Source organism: Narcine bancroftii, chromosome 1 (genome assembly GCF_036971445.1).
Source record: "Narcine bancroftii isolate sNarBan1 chromosome 1, sNarBan1.hap1, whole genome shotgun sequence".
Taxonomy (NCBI): Eukaryota; Metazoa; Chordata; class Chondrichthyes; order Torpediniformes; family Narcinidae; genus Narcine; species Narcine bancroftii.
The window spans coordinates 299,615,243-299,635,234 of NC_091469.1; the positions used below are offsets into that span (position 1 = coordinate 299,615,243).

Genomic DNA, 19,992 nt, shown 5'->3' on the forward strand with positions numbered 1-19,992 from the left:
TTACTGTGGACAGGCTGAAGCCAGTTCACCTCGATCCCACTGAGCCAGTGGTCATAGCCCAGCCCAAGAAGCAAGGCCGCCCAGCGAAAAAGGACATTGGTGCCTGTCCTGGGGGGGGGGGGGGGGGAGCTGTGTGGTAGCTCACACAGTAGGTGAACCGGCCCCGTTTGTAAGCCACACAGTAGGACAGCCGGCCAAAATGGCCCCGTCGGGGGTGTTCCCTTCCTCCCAGCCCGGGGCTCAGAAGCCCATGCTGGGGGACCACGTGACACCTGGGTGACGTCAGCACCCTCCAGCGCAGTTCTCAGCCAGGTCTGGGCTGGGAGTATAAGTACAGTCCAGCAACCTGCAATAAACTAGTCTGCTCACTGAGCTCAACCCGTCTGGTTGTGTGAGTTCTTTCAGGAACAGTGTAGCAGCCGCTACAAAGCCTTGCTTTCTAATTGCGATATCAGCAAATCCCAGACATAGCTAATTCAGGTTTTCAATTGTTGCAAAATAAAGATTTGCATGTAAAGCTCTCAAACTTAATTAAAAAACATTAATTGTAAACCTATGATTTATAAAATCAAAGCAGAATCTTTAATTTTTTTGGGGGTGCTGTGTGTCTGAAATGACAGCATTGCTTTTATATCTTGAGATCAGATTAAAAGCAACATTTTGACTTTATGTACAACAGCCTCCTCATTGACAAGATCTACTGGGATCTCCCCACACTTCATTGACATGATCTACCTGGATCATTGTCTGAAGAGGGCGTGCAAAATCGTTGAGGACACCTACCATCCCGTACACACTATCTTTTAGCTACTCCTGCTTGGAAAGAGATGCAGTAGTATCAGAGTCAGTACCACCAGGCTGAGAAAGTTTTTTTTTCCCCTCGGGCAGTGAGAGTGCTGAACAACTAAAGGAAATGCTCACACTAACCATCTGAGAATCAATTATTTATTAAATAATATTAATTTATTTTTATATATGTACATTTGCCCTGCATCTGTACCGCGTGTGTGTTGCGTCTGGTTGTGTGTTTGCATGTTTTGCCTCAAGGACCAGAGAACAAATTGAATAATAAATAAACAAACATATATTTTTGACGGTATGGCTTTTTTTGGAGAAAAAAGTCACATTTTTTTGAAGAATTAGTGAAAATGCACAAATGTTTAGGTAACAGTTGAAAATGGGGGATTTAAGTTCTTCAAGTAAGCTTGATTGTGCCCGATTGCTTCACTATTAAAAATGGGATGTATTTATAAACTCTGCAGAGAATAGGGTTTGAATAAATTATATTGTGTGTATCATTGAGATACTATTCAATATAGCCCCTTTCACGCTTGCAAGTGATCCCAGGAATTAACGGCCAATCAGCCTTTAAAGTGTCTAGTGTGAAACCAAAATCAGCTCAATGCCAGCGCCATATGACATCATCGCACATCAGGGATTGATGGCCTCGACCCCTAGTACAATCCCCGGTGTCTGCATTCAAGTGTGAAATGGCAATTGCATTGTGGGATTGAAATGACTTAAGTTTTTGCCAGAGTGCAGGTACGTGAAGGAAGAAAAGGTTAAACTGAAGGTATAAAGTTTGCCATGGGAAAGTCTCAGCAGGAGAGAGAGAGGGGAAATAAATAGCTTTAGCAGACAATTTTTAAACAGCGTGGGAAAGTTGGTAATGCTATAGCACACAATTTATAAAGACCATGGGAAAAAGCTACCGATTTTCCAACACTGTATAAATTGTGCACAAGCACTATCAACTTCCCCATGCTGTTTTAAAATTGTCCGCTATTGCTATTTATTGCTAGCACCTTCCCACGGTCCTTTATAAAGGTTTATGTAGGTCAGCACAACAACCCCAACAGGCTGAAGGGGTCATACTCTGCTGTAAATAAAGCTAATTATGTTATAATTAGGCATGATTAAATTCACTGACAAAAGACAAAGGAGGAAAAACCCAACACCCAACCCCAACCAACCAATTTTCCCCTGCAACCGAGTCTGCTTGTCCCGCATCGGACTTGTCAGCCACAAATGAGCCTGCAGCTGACGTGGATATTTACCCCCTCCATAAATCTTCGTCCGCGAAGCCAAGCCAAAGAAATTATGTTCAAATACAAGGTCATATATGTTGATCAGGATTTAGGGCAGGTCCACCATCACTCGATGCGTCACAATATCACCGGTAGAAGGTAGAATAGTCCTAACCCCAGGGGTGGTTCCTTGTAAGCGTGAAAGTGTTCACTGTTCCAGTTAGGAGTGGTCAAGTGTGAAAAGCTAAACCCCCATTCCCATCCTGAACGGCCAATTTAGTGGGATGCAAGTGTAAAAGGGCTTATAACTAATTCATGGTGAGCATTATTTAATTTGGTTAACGAGCCAGAAGTAACTTCTTTTTTTGTAATAATTGCTTTGACTTTTTCTTGATCCCTGATTTCTACGGCTGAATCATTCCTTTAGCTCCCAAGGGAATATGCTGTGAAATTTCGTTACTAAATGTTTCTACATTTCCATCACATTTTCCTGTTTTTAAAAGTCCTAAAAACCTGCCACTATAATTTTACTTTGGATCTCTGTTCTTATGTGAGTTATTACTAAATTTTAACATCTATGGAAAATAAATATTTTAAGTTGATGCATAGATAGCCTGTGCTTGAAGAATTTTCCCTTTAGCGATGCCTTGCATTGGCTTCCCTGAGCACAGTATTTAGTTTGTGAAAAGTGACTTAAAACACCTCAGACCTTTGCTTAAGTAGACGATAGATTTTCCTAACCAGATAAATACAGGAATGGTTTTAAATTTAGTTTTTCCTCTAATTATTTTTGAGATATGCAACTGGTTCACCACTAGTTTTCCAACATTTCACCATAAAATGCATATATAAATATCCATGTCAAGACAATAAAATATTTAATTCATAAACAGGCTACTGATTTTTAGAGAAGGTTTGAAATACTGTTTGACTGACAAATCATATGTTTCATTTTATAAATTTAAAAAAGAATAAATTAGCACATTATTGATGTTAGGGCTTGTTAATGCATTTAGAACACTGATGGTAGGCAAGAGTCAACTTATGCTATGTGTATGTTTTCCAGAGTGACTGAGAATTGAACTAATATAAAATCTAGCTTCCAGGTACTGGAAATTTGAAATTTAAAAATAAACGGAACACACTGGTAAAACCTCAGCTGGTCAGGCAGCATTTGTGGAAAGGGAAAAAGTCAAAATTTTGAGCCTGAAACCCTTCATTAAAACCTTCAGTATTTGTTTTCTGCAATAAATTGGAATTATTATGGTTAGTTAACTTACCAGGTGGTAGACACAAAGTCCAGAGTGAAGATAGCAATAATTGTTATGTGTTCAACTTGGGATGGGCAGAAGTAAGTAAGGATAGAGAACAATAATTTTATAATTTTATGAGAATTTTGCATATATTTTCTCTAGAAGTGCAAGTAAACATACAAACTTTCCAAATATTAGCCTGGGTCTTGTGGGACCTTCTTTTGTCATATTTATCTCTAGAACTCTGCAGAATTTTTCTCTGATCCAATTTCTTACCTTTTTTTTTAATTTCTCTTGTTAAGAGTCTGTGCATTTCCCTGAACAGAAAATGATGTTTTGGAAATCCAACTTGTAGATGATGTTTGTAATCTTTTTCTTGACTTGTTTATTTTTAGAGCCCTCCTTGCAGGTGGAGGTTTTTCTACATGGACTTATCGACAAGGTTATGACGTTAGTATTCCAGTTTTTAGTCCATTGTCAGTAGATGTCAATCTGCCCGCAAAGATACCTGGGTAAGAATCAAAAACCAATGATTGAATTTATGGTTTTAACCAATCGCTTTGTCAATGTTAGAAACATGATTCCAGTTTTGATGGACAGTTTCTCGTCCATGTGTGCCTGTTTTGCTGATGCATTAAAATTTCTATTGAAATTGTAAATTATACAGTATTTAAAGTATAATGAAGTGTAACCCTTCTTTCTCCACAGAAAAGTAAATTTGGCAATGCAAATCTCTGCAGAGCGCATTCCAAACTTACAATTCACTTAGTATATAATAGTAAAAAATAAAGCTAACGGTAGTGAAATTGGTACCAGCTTGCACTGAAGATCTGAGCAATAATTTCAAATTGTTTTAGCTGCAATGATTTCTGGAAAGACCTCCGATTACTAAAAGCCAGTTCCTTGAGTTATAAAGCACAGAATCTTCACATCTTTCCTGTTGCTATCATTTTAAATCAACTCACCCTCATAACAAAGTTAATTTCTAATTGAAGAAAACAGAAAATTATCAGATACTTTAATCCTCAGTAGTTTTGAATCAATAATGAAACTGAAAAAACTTCAAATTAATCTTCTTCATGCAACTAAATTTAAAGTTCCTATTTGCATTTTAATAGTTGTCAAGCACTGTATTGTTTTAATGCCCTGTTGCATTTGCTTCTATTCAGCAAAGAAAAGTGCTGATACATTCAATAAACTCAATCCTATGTAAGTTTTTTAGATATGATCTTGCCTTACTGTTGATCAAAATGGAACAAGCATTTTTAAAAATATACTTAGAGATATAGCACAGTTGCAGGCCCTTCTGGCCCATGAGCCAGCGCTGCCCAAATACAGCCATGTTTCCACTGGACCTAATCCCATATGTCTTTGGAATGTGGGAGGAAACTGGAGCATCTGGAGGAAACCCACACAGACAAACTCCTTACAGACAGCGCCAGATTCAAACCCTGTGTCTGGCATTGTAATAGCATTGTGCAAGCTTCTACACTAACTATGCCACTCTTTATCATGTTATTAATTGCATTTTTTATCTTTAAAAATATAATTGTGAGAATAATCCTCCACTGATGGTATATTGGGACATGTATAAGTTATCCTTTGTCTTACCAGGCAGCAACTACATCTACTTCTGTCTGACATTAAAGTCAGAGAGAGCTAGGAGTCGGTCATTTGGATCTTCGACCCTGCTCTGTCTGTTGTGGGATGATACGGGGCATGAATACATGTCACACAAGTGCAAGCTAATGACCATCTCTGGTCACTAGCTTTAAATCCGGAGTTTCCTGCCCAAAAGCAGAGTAGGAATAGTTTTATCCGGAATACAGGGGCCATGGAAGACATGACTTCTGAAAATCTGACTTTACTTAAATTCTCCAATAATGTTTAAAACATTTTTCAAGACAGAAAAGTTAATTATAAAAATGCAAAAGTTTTCAGGAGTTGTGTAGTAGGCAGAGCTGCTAGTTAATTCAAAAGACAACCAGTCTTGGTGGGGGTGGGGGGGGGGGAACTGTTTACATGAAACCTCCTGTTGTAATCAGATACCTTGTCTTTAATAACACAGTTGCCAGTTTACAATATGAGGCCATTTAAGAAATGTTCTTTAAAAACTGATGAGAGAAGTCTCTTCTAATGACGACTGTAAAATAATTGATACTTTAAGTCACCAAAAGAGCCATTGGATGAAGGATATTCTGATTCTGTGCCATTGTTATAATGCAGTAAAAGACAATAAAAAATTAAGTTAATCAACACTCACTCATTTCTGACTTATGGCAAAATTAGTTTATGGTCAGTTCTCAGGAATTAAATCCTTGCATAATACAGGGACTGCCAATTCCACAAGACTATTTAAGGCTGTACAATAAATGCAATGCAAGTTAAAAGCCAAATATTTTAAAATGTTTTTCAGTTACCGGATGTATTTTATTTTGTCGGCACAAACTGCTATCCATTCAGAATACCGTTCTGAGCTAGAGGCGATAGATGCTGAGCATAGAGACGCTCTCCTAATCCTGGATAAATGTACCAATTTGTCAGAAGGTGTCTCTTCTGCACAGAAGTGCTGTCACAAAAATCAGGTCTTCGACTACCCACACATTCTACAGGTATGTGTTTGAATGTTTGAGGGCACTTACTAAAACAACAATTCTCAAAATTTTGAGGGTATTAATTTCTACAGACACTGCTGTAATAATTTTTATCGAGATTCATCCATGATGCATGCTGGATCGTGTCAGTGGGTCTGTAATGGGATGAGGAGAAATAAAGACACATTTGTGCCAACTAGTGCTGTTTCCCACATTCGGTACTTGGAAGTCTTTCTGCTTTTTTTAGAAGGCAGATATTGGCACAATTTCAGTCTCCAAGGCCTGGGAATGCATAATTTTGTGGATTAAATAACTCATGATGAGGGAGTTTTAATGCCCTGTTGCATTTGCCCCTTTTCCCTTTGCTGAAAATAGATGATTGGAAAAGACCTTTTTATAATTTGATTCATACAATTATTGCCGAGATTAAAGAAGACAAAGTTGCACATAACTAATTGAAAGAATAGAACCAATCCAACAAAGCAGCTCAAACAATGGGGTTAGTGAACCTCAGAGGAATTGTAGAGATGTTTCGATTGCAACATGCATAAGGAATATTTTGGCATGAACAGATTTGTGAATAAAATACCAAGATGACTGAAAAGGGTCAAATAAAAAACAGATCTCCCCATTAGTGCCTTATTGATATTTAATATCTCCTCAATGCACAAAACTGCACTGGGTAGGAAATCCCAAGTTTCCCAACTATGGTTTATTGGTAGTATCACAGCTTTTGAATCATAACATTATGAGTTCAAGACCTACTTCAGACACTTTTCTAATTGGCTGGCCTTACTGGTGCAGTTCTATTCCACATCTGATTTTCAGCATTTGGCCGGATGATTTACAAGAGATAAGCAAAAAGAGTGCCAATATCAAGTGTGGAGAATGGAATCGTAACTTTCTGGATAGTGGCGATACATAATTTCAGTTCTTTTTTTCATTCAAGATGTCAGCATTTATTCCCTACCTATAGTTACTTTTGATACAGTAGTCCGCTGCTGTTTTGAACCATTTCAGGTTTAGTGAATGGACTCTGATCATGCTATTTCTTAGGCAGATTCAAGATTTGCTCATAAGAAAATTCTGGGAAAATATTCCCAAAGGATTATACGCATCTCAATGTGGAACTGGAGGTGGTGGTGTTCCAATAGAGCCTGATGCCTGTGTCTTTTAGAAGTGATTGCAAGTCTAAAGCACGCTGCTAAAGAAATGTTGAAAGTTGCTGCATTGAGGGGGGGATGTCATGTGGTGCCGTGGGGTTAAGATGTAGGAACCTGATCCTCCTGGTAAACTAATAAAAAAGTACTAAATAAGAAATGTTGTAAGTTAATTAAAAAGTTTGAAATACATTTAAACACTGAAACAACATTTTAAGAATGCCTCCAAGGAAAGAAAAAAAAAAACTGCTGCAGTCCTACCTGGAACCCGACGTGAAGAGATCTGAGGCCTACGGCAATCTTGAAACAGGGAACTAGTGTTCGAGCTGCTCTCTGGGTGAATGAACCTGTGGAAAGTCCATCTGCCAACGTTGCTCTCCCACAGCAATTAAGAGATGGCTTTGGGAAAGAACCTGGAAGTGAACTGCGCATGTGAGAAAAGCTGGGCCTTCAGCGACAATGTCAGAAGAAGAAGAGTTGCGCTCGCAAGGACCTAGCAGTGAAGAAGAAGAAGACTATTTTGCATAATTTATAAGAGATTTTCATGAAATCAAGAGGGAAGTGAAAGGAAAAATAGATAAAGTTTTGGATGCAGTCAGTAAAATGATGAGAAAATTGGATGTTAGATGGGAAAATAAAGAAAATGTGCAGGAATAAATGGTGACTGACAAGAGTGGAAGACAACAAAATTGTTTTAAAGTATGGAAATTCAAAACCTTCAGCAGAAAATGGATATATTGGAAAATTTGACAATTTGCCTTTTTATGAAGTGAATTCCTGAAGTGTTGGAAGGTGAAATTTTTGAACACCCTATTGAGATTGAAAGAGCACTTAGAGGAAAAACACTTCCAAATCAGAAGCCATACTCTATGCTAATTAAGTTTCTTTGATATCAAGATAGCGAGAAGATCATGACACTGGTGGCAGAAGGGGCAAGAGCAAGGAAAGGCCTGCTTGAGTATGAAGGGGGTAAAGTGTTATTGTACCCTGATACAATTGCAGATTTATTAAAAAAGAAGCAAATTTAACCCAGTTAAGAAGTCTCTTTGGGGGGGGGGAAAGGATATTGATTTGCATTGCATCACCCTGCACCTTGAAGATTTTCTTGCCTGGAAGTGAAAATAAGTTCTTCTCGAGTTTTGTACAAGCAGAAGAACTTGTGCAGATTCTCCCAAGAGATTCTCCAAGAATTTGAAAATTAGTTGTTGCTACTGTGTCCTAGGAGGACTAAGTTTATCTGACAGTTTCTGTCGGACTGTGTAATTCAGAATAATGCCTACTTATTTTTTGTTGACTTTTGGAAAATTCTTTATGTATGAATTAAATGATCTAAGATTAAATTGTAAATGTACCAGTGGGGTTGGGGAGGGGAAATGAGGTTCTAACTCCTACTGAATCATGAGTATTTGTGATCTGGTCGCAGTCTGTAAAATAGAGGGAGGTAGTGTGTATTATCTAAAAAAAACTTGTTGGTTTATATATAGTTATAAATGCATTCTTTAATTGTAAATCTGTTTTCTTTTTTCTTTCTGGATTGCCAGAGGAAGTCTGCGCCGACAATTGGATATTGAGTAATGGAGTTGAGGGAGGAGGGTTTGCAAGTGGAGGAAGTAGTGGTTTCTTTTTTTTTTCTTTTCTTTGGCTTGGCTTCGCGGACGAAGATTTATGGAGGGGGTAAAAAGTCCACGTCAGCGCAGGCTCGTTTGTGGCTGACAAGTCCGATGCGGGACAGGCAGACACGATTGCAGCGGTTGCAGGGGAAAATTGGTTGGTTGGCGTTGGGTGTTGGGTTTTTCCTCCTTTGCCTTTTGTCAGTGAGGTGGGCTCTGCGGTCTTCTTCAAAGGAGGTTGCTGCCCGCCAAACTGTGAGGCGCCAAGATGCACGGTTTGAGGCGTTATCAGCCCACTGGCGGTGGTCAATGTGGCAGGCACCAAGAGATTTCTTTAGGCAGTCCTTGTACCTTTTCTTTGGTGCACCTCTGTCACGGTGGCCAGTGGAGAGCTCGCCATATAACACGATCTTGGGAAGGCGATGGTCCTCCATTCTGGAGACGTGACCCATCCAGCGCAGCTGGATCTTCAGCAGCGTGGACTCGATGCTGTCGACCTCTGCCATCTCGAGTACTTCGACGTTAGGGGTGTAAGCGCTCCAATGGATGTTGAGGATGGAGCGGAGACAACACTGGTGGAAGCGTTCTAGGAGCCGTAGGTGGTGCCGGTAGAGGACCCATGATTCGGAGCCGAACAGGAGTGTGGGTATGACAACGGCTCTGTATACGCTTATCTTTGTGAGGTTTTTCAGTTGGTTGTTTTTCCAGACTCTTTTGTGTAGTCTTCCAAAGGCGCTATTTGCCTTGGCGAGTCTGTTGTCTATCTCATTGTCGATCCTTGCATCTGATGAAATGGTGCAGCCGAGATAGGTAAACTGGTTGACCGTTTTGAGTTTTGTGTGCCCGATGGAGATGTGGGGGGGCTGGTAGTCATGGTGGGGAGCTGGCTGATGGAGGACCTCAGTTTTCTTCAGGCTGACTTCCAGGCCAAACGTTTTGGCAGTTTCCGCAAAGCAGGACGTCAAGCGCTGAAGAGCTGGCTCTGAATGGGCAACTAAAGCGGCATCGTCTGCAAAGAGTAGTTCACGGACAAGTTTCTCTTGTGTCTTGGTGTGAGCTTGCAGGCGCCTCAGATTGAAGAGACTGCCATCCGTGCGGTACCGGATGTAAACAGCGTCTTCATTGTTGGGGTCTTTCATGGCTTGGTTCAGCATCATGCTGAAGAAGATTGAAAAGAGGGTTGGTGCAAGAACACAGCCTTGCTTCACGCCATTGTTAATGGAGAAGGGTTCAGAGAGCTCATTGCTGTATCTGACCCGACCTTGTTGGTTTTCGTACAGTTGGATAATCATGTTGAGGAACTTTGGGGGACATCCGATGCGCTCTAGTATTTGCCAAAGCCCTTTCCTGCTCACGGTGTCGAAGGCTTTGGTGAGGTCAACAAAGGTGATGTAGAGTCCTTTGTTTTGTTCTCTGCACTTTTCTTGGAGCTGTCTGAGGGCAAAGACCATGTCAGTAGTTCCTCTGTTTGCGCGAAAGCCGCACTGTGATTCTGGGAGAATATTCTCGGCGACACTAGGTATTATTCTATTTAGTAGAATCCTAGCGAAGATTTTGCCTGCAATGGAGAGCAACGTGATTCCCCTGTAGTTTGAGCAGTCTGATTTCTCGCCTTTGTTTTTGTACAGGGTGATGATGGTGGCATCACGAAGATCCTGAGGCAGTTTACCTTGGTCCCAACAAAGCTTGAAAAACTCATGCAGTTTGGCATGCAGAGTTTTGCCGCCAGCCTTCCAGACTTCTGGGGGGATTCCATCCATACCTGCTGCTTTGCCACTTTTCAGTTGTTCGATTGCCTTATATGTCTCATCCAGGGTGGGAACCTCATCCAGCTCTAGCCTTAGGGGCTGTTGAGGGAGCTGGTTTATTAAGATGATTATTACAGTGAAATTTGTAAATTTTAATGCTAATGGGTAAAATGGAATAGTGAAGAGGAAGATAGTATTAACACGTATTAAGAAAATGTGAGCTGATTTAACTTTTCTGCAAGAAACCCATTTAATTGAAAGAGAACATTTGAAATTAAAAAGAGACTGGCTTGGGTATGTAGTGGCTTCTTCATTTAATTCTAAGGCAAGAGGTGTGGCCATTTTGATTTTAAAAATCTTCCAATTAAAATTCAAAATGTGGTAAAATATCCTGCAGAGAAATATGTGATAGTACATTGTCAAATATATTTAGATTATGGACTCTTCTGAATTTCTATGCACCAAATGTGGATGATGAGAAATTTATTCAAGAAACATTTCTTAATGTAGCAAAGCGCATGAGAACATTTTAATAGGAGATTTTAATTTTTGTTTAGAGCCACTCTTGGATAAATCCATTGTAGTAATGACAAGAACTAAAGCAGAAAAGTCTGTATTGATATTAATGAGAGATGAACTTAATAGATGCATTGAAGAAAATCCATCCCAGAGAAAGGGATTATTCTTTTTGTTAAAATAAACATGATTCTTATTCTAGAATTGATTTATTTTTAGTTTCATCACAAATACAGGGTAGAATTTTAGATGCAGAATATAAAGCAAGAATTTTGTCTGGCCATTTGCCTTTATTGTAGTGCCTGATAAAGAGAAATTGGTTAATAGATGGAGATTGAATTCACTATTATTAAAAAGAATGGATTTTTGAGACTTTATTAGAAGACAAATTCATTTATTTTGTGGCAGAAACTTGAACTCTGTGAATGTTAAGTTTGTAATATGGGAAAGCATCTTTGAGAGGGCAAATTATAAGTTTTACTTCTAAAATTAAGGAGGAGTATTTGAAAGAGAGTTGTAACAAGAAATAAAGGCTTTGGAAAAAAATATTCAAAGGAGAAGTTCTGAAGATAAATGTAGACAACTAATTAATGAAAAAACTTCAATATAATACATGACAAACTTACAGAATGAAAAAGTGACTACAAGAACTGAACAGAGGTATTATGAGTTCAGTGAATTATCACATAAAGCACTTGCATGGCAATTAAAAGCAGAACTGGTTTCAAGAACAATAAAATGTAATTAAAAACTATTCAAATGTTTTTAGTTATAAACCTCAAGAAATAAATGAATCTTTTAAGAGTTTTTATTCCAAATTATATAGGTCAAAGTCTTTAAAAGATGACAACAATATTTATCTCAGATAAACTTACCTCGATTGAGTATGGAAGAACAAGCAGAATTGAGTGCTCATCTTACACAGATAGAGGTGAAGGAGGGCAATTAGCTCATTACAAAGTAATAAATCCATGGGAGAAGATGGTTTTCTGCCTGAATTTTATAAAGAATTTGAAGATTTATTGATTTCTATATTTATGGAAATGTTAGATCAAGCATCTATTACTTATACTCTCCCAGAATCTTTTTCCACAGCAATAATTACTGTGATACAAAAAAAAGACAGAGACCCTTTAAGCCTTCATCCTATGGACCTATTTCATTATTAAATGCAGATTATAAGATTCTTGCCAAAATATTGGCAGTAGAATGACTAAATTATTACATAAATTAATAAATATGGATAAAACAGGGTTTGTAAAAAAAAAACAGACAATCGGCTGACAATGTGGCTATAATAATTAATATTATACATTTTGAACACAAAAAAGATTTATGTATTTCAGTAGCTTTAGATGCAGAAAAACCTTTTAATAGATTGGAGAGGGACTTTTTGTTTAAGGTAATGGACAAATTTATATTTACTCAAACTTGTATAAATTGGGTTAAGGCATTATATAATGATCCCAAAGCTAAAGTAGTGACTAATGGACAAATATTCGCTCTACTTCAGCTGACGAGACAAGGATGTCCTTTATCTCCATCCTTGTTTATGTAGCTATAGAATCACTTGCAGAGGCAATCAGGAGTGATTTGAAAATTAAGGGATTTAGGGTTGGTCAAGAAGAGCATATTAGTCTATTTGAAAAAAAAACACTTGCAAAAATTAAGTTTCATTTGGAAGAATATGGTAAGATTTCTGTTTACAAAAGTGAAATTATGTCCCTCACAGGTGGAGATTATAGTCATTTTCAAAGAAATACATAATTTAAGTGGTGAAATATGGAATTAAATATTTAAGGATTTGTGTAGATAATTTTTTTTTAAATTCTATGAATTGAATTATTTTCCATTACTCAAAAAGGTTGAAGAAAATTTGAAAAAAAAAATGGATGATTTTACCTATAACATTAGTAGGAAGGATTAACTGTGTTGAGATGAATATATTTCCAAGAATACATTATCTTTTTTCAAACCTTATGTATAATATTACCTCAAGTTTTTTTCAAGAATTAAATAAACATGTAAAATAGAATTGGATAAAATGGGAGAGAGATTAGCAGAGGAATTTATATACAAACGGGATTCAAAATTAATAATTGGTGTTAAAGAAACACGATTGTTGAAACACTTGATTACTGTTTTATATTGGATAAATTATGAAATTGGAGCAAAAGGAAGTTTATCACCCAAGATGCCTCTGATTCAAAATTACCTTGTACCTTTTTCAAAGGATAATCAATTTTTAACTTTATTTTTGTAAAATCATTAAAGTATTGAAGATTGTTATGAACAATCCAAATATGGATTAGGTAATGATACTTTTTTTGTTATTTTCAATTGAGAGGATATTTGAGGGAAAAGTTAGATCCAATGATGCTGTCACCTATTTGTAGTGGGGTGGAAACTTTTATTAGGAGGGGAAATGATAAGAAACATACTCTGCAATGTATCTTTTATTACAAACAGGAACTACTAAGCCTGGAGTTCATAAATCTGGGCAGAGATGGGAGCTGGATTTGAATATTACAATTGATGGCCAAAGATGGTCAGATCTCTGTCAAGATTGTATGATAAATACTATTAATGTCAGGCATAGATTAGTTCAGTATAATTTTCTATATCAGCTTGATTTAATAGCACAATAATTGAATAGAATGAAATCAGATTTATCAGATCAATGTTTTAGGTACGATGAAGAGACAGGAACTTTCTTGCATTCAATTTGGTCATATCCCAAAGAAAAGCCTTTTAGGTGGATTTAGGATTTTTTTTAGAACAAGTTACATGCATTGTATTTCCACAAAACCCAGATTTATTTCTATTGGGAAATATAGAAGGATCAAGACCCAAGTTGAAACTATCAATATACCAAATGAAATTTGTTAAAATAGCATTAGCATTGGCAAGGAAGTGTATTGCAGTGGCCTGGAAATCAGATTCACACTTGGGCATGGGAAGATGGAATGAAGAAATTCAAACTTGGATCCCATTGGAGAAAATTAAATAAAATTTTAGAAATAAATATGGCATATTTTTTGCAAATTTGAAACCTGTATATGCAAATTTTAGGTATAAATATGTAACACTATCTTCCAGCCTCTCGAGACCTGTATTAATCTTCCCTAGTTGAACATATAAACCTTGCTGGAATCCTGTGTGTTGGAAAGCAATCCTTCGAGTAATCCATGAAGCTATTTTCTTTTTCATTATATTGCAATATATTCTCATTCTCTCTCTCTCTCTCTCTGGGGTGTGGGGGTTTAGATAGGATATGGGGGAAAGGTTATAACCGATAATGATTGAAATTTATCTTAAATTTATATTCTTTTTTATATAATTGTTTATTAATTACATGGATGTAAATTTTTAAATAAAATATTTTTTAAAAGATGCTTCACTGATAGAGTGGCATGGTTACCATAGCAGTCAGCGCAACACTATAGAGCACCAACAACCTGGATTCAAATTCGGTGTGGTCTCGAAGGAGTTTGTACATTCTCTCCATGTCCACATGGGTTTCCTCTGGGTGCTCTGATTTCCTCCCACCCTTCAAAGCATATAGGGTTGCAATTTGATTTGGGAAGCACAGGCTTATAGGCCAGAAGCGCCTGTTAGTGTGCTGCATATCAAAATTAAATTAATATTTTACAGCACGTTGGGGACAAGTGAATGGATTTTAAAGGTGGGAGGGCAGGACACCATTGAAATATACTTCAGAAAACAGCCTGCAGGAGGAACTCAATGAGTAAACAGCAACAGTGGGATGCGAAAGAATGGCCATGGCTCTTTGACTAACACCCCTATTAAATCAATTAATGGATTGTTAATGAATTTGAAAAAGAACTGGTTGTTGGATTCTGTTGACGGTGATCACAAAAGAGTATGTATGCAGAGCATGAGCCACAATTTAAAGGTAGAGTGGGACTTGTGACAGATGACATATACAGCAAAGAAACACTTTACTCAAAAAACAAAATTCATGTAAAGATTAATGAAATCAAACTTCAGCAACTTCTAAAATATATGATAATTTCCTCAGAAAATTACCATAAGTGAAGGACAGTGAAGTGTAAATTTTCATGTCTTAGATCAGTCTCATTTGGAGTTGTGTGTAACCAAGTTTGATCTTTTGAAATAAGCAAATCATCCCAAATCTGCCTTGCTGTAATGTATACTCAGCAAAAATACAACAGGCAAATAGAAACACATTGTTAGGATCACTTGTGATAAGAAGCATCAGCTCCAATTTCCCATTGAGTGGAACTTTACCTAGGAAGCAAATATGATTCTTATGTACATTTGTTGTGTGAAAAGGTACAAATCGATGCAATTCCTGGGCAATAGCATTATACCTTTCTGCAAATATCCCAGAGAACTACTGCATAAAATTTGAGTCTGCTTTGCTCCACCTGAAGAAATCTCCATCAGTGCCATGATTTATCTGTCAATTTCCCACTTAAAAATTTGACCATCTCTTAGAAGAAGATCTGAGGCCAGCAAGGGACTTCAATTAGTTTAACCTCTGAGTTGGCCAACCCCGAAATGATGGGTGCCAAAATGAGCTGCCAGCAGTTAAATATGTCCTCATTTGTCCTACTGTTGAAAATGAAACCTTGTTCTCGAATTTTAGAATTGGTTACTTGCTTGGTAGATAATATAAACCCCATCCTCCATCCTGTACAATTGCTACCTCCAGCATTTGCACCATGTGGCTATAATGTACGTCGTCTGTAAGATGTCCCGCTTCAATTTACCGAATTGTGACCTCAACTGTTCTAACATTAAAGGGCAGTAGATGTATTGAGCCAGCACGATCTCCATTTTCCTTCAACTTTCATATGCTGGCTTCATGCCATTCCTTCATCATTTCTGGGTCAAAATCCTGAACTCCTCATTTAACAGCACCATGGGATCACAGAATGTAACAATTCAAGATGACAGCTCACCTCCACATCATAAGGGCAATTGGGAATGGGCAATAAATGCTGGTTTTAGTTTTTTTGCAAAGTTTAGATCCATGTATGAACAGAAAAGCAAAACCAGATGTGCATTTAGTTGTCTAACCCTAAACTCTGGAGTTCCCTCAAAACATTTGGGTGCCTTTTCTTCTCCTCATCTAAGATGATCCTTAAAAACTCTCTGACTAAACTTTGATCACATGCCATATTTTTGTGTAATGTGTCATATTTTCTCTGATTATCCTCCACTGTAATGCTCTGCAACATAAGAACATACTAAAGTGAGATGCTGTTGTGTGATGATTGCCCTTGAATTTTATTTTCTGGGACATTTTTTCTCCTTATTAAATTTTAAGTCAGTTTGTCCTTAAATGGCAATCTCTGCTTGAGCTTTATTTTTTGGAAATCCATGAAAATGTACACATTCCTGGTATATTGCTTTTCAAAAATCTTATCTACAAAAAGCTTGTACATCCATTAGCATTGCTTTGAGGTTGAATTAGCATTCAATAAGAAGAATATTTAAGATACCAGGAAGATGTGACAAATGTATTTTGCGAACTGGAATTGGCTAAATGGCAGATGTGCTTGAATTTTACTTTATTTGAAGGATAGTATTCCATATAGGCAATACTCATGCAGTACAGAATGAAAGTATCTCTCTGGATTATGCCTACGCAGCACTGAAAAAGACTTGACAATTCACCCTTTCACTGCTATCAACTAGTTGATCTGAGCTAGCAGTGGAAAATGTTTTAAAAATCCCAGCATGTTTTAGATTGAAGATTTTATTTACATATGGAAGATAACGTGATGAAAGTGCGCATGCAAAAGTGCAGGGAAAAAAAACTCGGCATGTCAAATAGAGATACATAGTAAGTAAAAGGCTGTTGACATTTTGGGCCTGAGCCTTTCTTCAGTTGCTTCCCATGGATTTTACTTCCTATGCATGCTGCATGACCTGCTGAGTTTCTCCAGCAATTCTGTGTATTTCACTAGAGCCCAGCTTCTGCAGATCTTCCTGTTCACCTCCTGATGAAAGTATTGTTTATTTTAGAGATATGCCAATTGTATTCGTATTAGTTTTAATGTAACTTTTTGTTATGAACTAATATGAAAAGTTGATGAAATTGAGCAGAAAATGTTCAGAAATACCTAACAAACAATATAAAATTAAGCAAGCATTTGTATTCATGTAACTAAGTTCAGAGTAGGAGTCATGCTATGAACCTACCAGTTTTGAGGAGCAGGAACGGGAATATATCTGCACATTAAAATGTAATGACAAAACAGAATTATAGAATCATGAAAAGGGAAAGTCTGCGAATGCTGTGACTGTATAATTCTTCACATACCTTCTTCACATATTTTTACTTCTTATGGGCATTGTGAGACTGGCTGAGTTCCTCTAGCATTTCTGTGTGTTATACAACATGGAAACAGGCGAGGTCCTATGTCAAAACTTGTCCGTGCTGACTGCGTGTCTTCCTGAGCTAGACCCATAGCCTGCTTTTGGCCCATATCGCTTTAAACCCTTCCTATCCATGAGCTTGTCCGTGTCTTTCAAATGTTCTTATTGTACCCATCTCTACCATTTCCTTTGGCAGCTCATTTCATAAGCCCATCACCATCTGTGTGGAAAAACATGCCTCTCAGGTCCCCTCTCCACTTAGATCATTTTTTTTTCCCTTGGATAGGCATATCTCAAACGAATCATCCATCTTATCTTTTCACCCCCACCCCTCTCCCTGGGTGATTTCAGAAAAACTGTCCCAGTAAATCTAGTATCCAGACTTTCCTTCTGTCTTTGCTATCCCTCCAGTCCCTGCCACATATTGCGAATCTTCATTATTCTCTCTTATTCACAACCTTCCTATAGTATGGTGTTCAGAAGTGCAAACAACATTCCAAGCTGAAATATGATGTTCCACCTCTTACAGTCACTGCCCTGCCCAATACCTTCATTTTGTTTACCTGTGTTGCTACTTTCAGAGAACTGTTTACTTGTACCCCTTGGTCCCTCACTTCTACACTTCCCAGGCCCTGCCATTGCATATCCTGCCCTGGCTTAGTTTCATTTTGTACTTTTCCATGTTAAATTCCATTATTAGAAGAAAAGTAGAAATGTAGTTCAATATACAGTATACCCCAGAAATTGTACATTGCCTTTTTGATTTTACCATTATCAAATATAGGGATACTTTGCCAACCCAAGAAAAAAAGATGCAGGAGTTTTACAGCCTTAGGCTAAAAGAACTGAAAAGATTGCCACTGCTGCAAATAATCTGTTGTAAACTTTTTAAGAAACTATTGTTTCAAAAGGCTTATAACAACAGATGGAAAAGATTTACTGTTTGGTGTCCAGATAAGGAGAACCTTGGCATATGTTCAATTCCAAAGGTACTCCTACACATGGCATTCAAAGCCTACTTAAATCAAAATACATGCAAAAATTATCATTTTAGTCCTTCTCATTAGGGTTATGGGGGTGGGGGAATGGTAGAGTGAAAAATACACCCATCAGATTTATGACACTACTTAGAAAACCTTGCTGCCATATGACCTTTCATGCCAAAGTAATATCTGTATTTGATGCCCTGAATTTGAACTAGTGACTTCATCTGCCATCCAGTTCTTAGTGTCTTTAATGTTAGGGTGGAGGATGTACATGATTTAAGCATGAAATTTCTCAACCTCTTCTGGTGTTAGGGCAGTAATAATGAGGAGTCCACCTCCAAAATTGCTGCCTACATTTTTTGATTGCCCACTCCTCCTTCCCCCTTCGCCAGTTTGCAGTAAAATGCAGACTTCCTGTAGTTGGTGCTATTTCACTTTGGGAGTGAGCTAATTGTAATTTTGTGTGAAATTTCTCATAATGCCATGTGAAAAATGGAAAATTCTTCTCCATGCTCACAAATTTGAACATGTATTTAACATCATTCATCTTATTAAATCGTTTAAAAATATGTTTTAATGCCTTTCAGATTTCTGTTTAAGCAATTTAGTGGTATCAGTTAAATTAATAGGATGCAGGTACACAAGAATATGTATCAGGGAATTAGTATCATATTTTCAAGAATGCTCCTTTAATTCGATGGTTTCTGTGGCTTGCATGTTTCTTCTCCACTGCTGGGATTATTTTGTAAATGCCAACTCAGCCTTTTCTAGGTCAAAACATCACATGGGACTTCACGGTGAATTTTGCACACATTCATGTATAATTTGCATCGAGTGACCAGTTTTAAATATATGTTCCTGTAATTTGTGCTATATGAATATAATTCTATCTATCCTCTGGTGTTTCCTGTCTTCATTCTTTCTGATCAATGGAAAGAATAAAATGTTCTAGTTTTTATGTATTATACTGTAATTTTGACCTTTCATTTTTTTTTGCGAGGCTGTGCCAGGAATCGATTCCCCACAAGCATTCCCTAGTTACAAAGCTGGGGGCATATTCATAGTGCATCTGGACCCACTTGTAGGCATGTCACTTTCTGCTGCTGACCTCTGTTAGTGTCTCATCTCTAGCTCAGTTTGGATCTCTGCCTTTAACAGAATTCAGTGATGTGCCATTGCAAAACAACTGGCAGAGGAGCAATTGATAGTGTTATTGTTTGGGGATTTTCTCCTTATTGGATTATCAGAATCACGATTTATTGTCCTGAACAAGTCATGAAATTCGTTGTTTTGCAGCAGCGTCTTAGGGCAAACATTCATATTATAACCATCTTACAACATTACTATAAAAAATGAAACAAAAGCAATAATAATGCACGAAAAGTAAGGCGATGTCTGGGGTTCTTTAATTATTCAGGAATCTGATGCCAGTGGGGAAGCTTGGGTGATAGTTTCTGAATAAGGCATTTATGACAGACATGAGGACAGATTTCTTCTGAACTTTGAATCTTTGAATACTTTATCCCAAAGGATTCTGGATGTGGAATTGCTGTGTTTTCAAGTCAGACAGAGAAACATTTGAACTGGAAGGGGGAAAAGATGCAGGGAGAGCAGGGTTGAAACCATGATGGGATCAATCGTTGCTGAATGACAAAGCAAGCTTGAGTGCCTGATTGACCTGCTCTTCTGTCTTATTTTTGTTTAACTGTTAAATTTAGACATACAG

The 19,992-nt window shown here is 37.6% G+C and overlaps 1 protein-coding gene across 6 annotated transcripts in view; it reads left to right on the top strand.

Annotated features, from left to right (window-relative positions):
- Positions 1–19,992, top strand: part of ext2 (exostosin glycosyltransferase 2) — a 154,612-nt gene that overhangs the window by 33,156 nt on the left and 101,464 nt on the right. For all 6 annotated transcript variants that reach the window (XM_069905395.1, XM_069905385.1, XM_069905361.1 and 3 more), the window contains 2 exons: positions 3,676–3,792; positions 5,697–5,892. In XM_069905395.1, coding sequence (XP_069761496.1) covers positions 3,676–3,792; positions 5,697–5,892 — 313 coding nt within the window. The remainder of the gene's footprint in view (positions 1–3,675; positions 3,793–5,696; positions 5,893–19,992) is intronic.